Raw genomic sequence first — 2,298 nt, forward strand, 5'->3', positions numbered from 1 at the left:
TCAAATTCTGCAACGCTGTCACGTTTTTCTTACAGTCCACTATGATTCGCTCACAGGGCGTTTACGCCTCCCCTGATTGGCTCAAAATTAAAACATGGTAGAGTTAAACGACTTGGCAGAACCTTACAGTGTCCCGATTATAACTGTGTTAATAAGCCAGTTGGCGGAGCTACCGGAGCTACAGCCTGCCGGAAAGCGGGCAAACCGTTCTCGCCGCTCGGAGAATACGCGCCTTCCGCACGCCTGCTCGCTCCATTCGCGCCAGTTTTCGTTGCGCCGTCCGCCATTGCGTCGTGAGAAGCTACGGAGCCTTTCGGTTCGCTCAACGTGTTATACCGGTCGGAGTGAAAACTGCCGCTTCATTCCGTGTTCCGTTTCGCAGCCATGACGGAGGGTTGGACGTACACGCTGACCGGGTTCGGCGAGTTCCTCGAGATGCGGCGCGTCTCGTTCGCCGAGCCGATGCCGGCCGCCCGCCTCTGCGGCGTCTGCGGCCTGCTGCCTTGCCGCACCGTGCAGCTGCCGTGCGGCCACGTCTTCTGCGAGTCATGCAAGGCTCAGACAGGGCGAGGAGACTGCTGCCCCTTCGACGGGAAGAAGTTCGCCGACTCTGCAGTTCACTCGATGAGCATCGAGCGCAGCGACCTCGAGCAACGTCGCATTGTGTGTGCGGCCGGCCCCCGGGTGTGCAGCTTCGCCGGCAAACTGTCCGAGCTCGGAGATCACCTGACCAGGTGCGGTGGCGGAGAGACCAAGTGCGGCAAGTGCCAGCAACCCGTGTTTCGCAGCCTCGCCGTGGATCACTACCGGAGGTGCACCGGTACGCCGGTTGCGGCGAATGCCGAAGCTGACTCCAAGGGAGTCGGAGATGTTGCCAAGACGGAGATAGAAACCCCGCGGGAACTGATGCTGAGCAAGGGCGTCGATCTGGAAGCCGTGTTCAGCTGCTTCACCAACGCTTTGGCAGAAAAGGTGGCCTGTCTGGAACGCCAGTTGCTCGAAGTGCAGAAAAAGTCCAGCAGTGACCAGCAGTCATCGCTTGCCGCTGCGAACGAGGCGACGGTAATTCAGGGACCGTACCGCGCTGCTTCCAGAGCTGGCGTTCTGATCACCACGTGCAAGTTCGCCAACGTTTACGCCGGACTGGACTCGCTCAACGAGAAGAAAAAGGAACTCAGGAAATCTACTGATACGTATTCACTAGGAGGATACACCTTCAAGCTCAACTGCGAATTTTCCAAAGACGAGAACGAGTTGAGTGTGCGTTTTATTCTTTATTTGGGGAGCGGCGAATGGGATAGTTACGTAGAGTGGCCTTTCAATAAGAAGGTGACCCTAATCATCATGCACCCCAGGAATGCGGCAAAGGACGTCCGCTTGCCGGTGACCATGGTTGACAACAATCTGGTCAAGAAACCTGAACCTGACGCTTGGAACTGGGGCCGTCCTACGGACCAGAAGAACTGGAAAGACATTGAAGTACAGGGGTATGTCGAAAAGGAGGCCCTGTATGTCAACGTCGAATTTTCGAACATGTATTAGTACAGCTTCCCAGTCTTGTAAACTTTCTAATTGCACTTCGCACCAGCTGAAGCAAGAGCAGTGTACGTGAGACAGGTCGTCTCCGCCATTTCTGTACGAACAACCATACCAGTGTCATTATGCAACGTTTGCACACGTTCAAACATTTCATCACGTATTGTACGCCGTTGTGTGGTCTCGAAAGCGAGGGTACTTCCTCTTGATCGTTGTCGAAAATTAATAAAACGATTAGTTCAGTCGTGTTGTGCGTCATTTCAGCCAAGCTTGCTGACCGCGATAACTATAGTCATACAGAGGTGCGCGAATACCAGCATTTCGAATACGAATAATGTCGAATATTCAAACGCATATATTTACAGCAGGAATATTTATTTCGATATGTTTGGATACCACGCATGTATCCTAAAGTGCAAAAAATGACGGCTAACTATACGGGAGATGAATTATCAGTTCTAAACAAGCTCACCAATTTCACCGATTGTCATTCGAAAAAACTGGCAGTTTCGCTCGAAGGATGGAGCACCCACTGCAGTAGCAAGGTTTAGTGTTGCGCTTGAGATTTTCATGCGGGTGCGCCGAAATTGGTTGCACCCTTACAAACTTCTTAAAGGGCAACTAGGGTGTTTTTTTAACCATATTAGGACACTGTCATTTTCGAATGGAGTTGACAGCCCTGTGACCGGTAGGGTGGTTCAGTTTGCTTAGAAACTTATAGCTTTAGATAGCCCAGTAAACGAGGTGTCGACACGGGTATAG

The 2,298-nt window shown here is 52.3% G+C and overlaps 1 protein-coding gene across 1 annotated transcript; it reads left to right on the forward strand.

Moving 5' to 3' along the window:
* The first annotated feature begins 220 nt into the window (after positions 1-220).
* LOC142558159 (uncharacterized) lies at positions 221-1,772 on the forward strand. Its single transcript, XM_075670320.1, has one exon. It carries the CDS (start codon positions 385-387, stop codon positions 1,540-1,542), a length of 1,158 nt encoding a protein of 385 aa, XP_075526435.1. The 5' UTR covers positions 221-384; the 3' UTR covers positions 1,543-1,772.
* Positions 1,773-2,298: the final 526 nt, after the last annotated feature.

The sequence above is a fragment of the Dermacentor variabilis genome, chromosome 9 (assembly GCF_050947875.1).
Source record: "Dermacentor variabilis isolate Ectoservices chromosome 9, ASM5094787v1, whole genome shotgun sequence".
NCBI lineage: Eukaryota > Metazoa > Arthropoda > Arachnida > Ixodida > Ixodidae > Dermacentor > Dermacentor variabilis.

Bases quoted from the DNA above. Each gene is read 5' to 3' on its own strand.
- LOC142558159 (XM_075670320.1), top strand. From the start codon at position 385: ATGACGGAGGGTTGGACGTACACGCTGACCGGGTTCGGCGAGTTCCTC.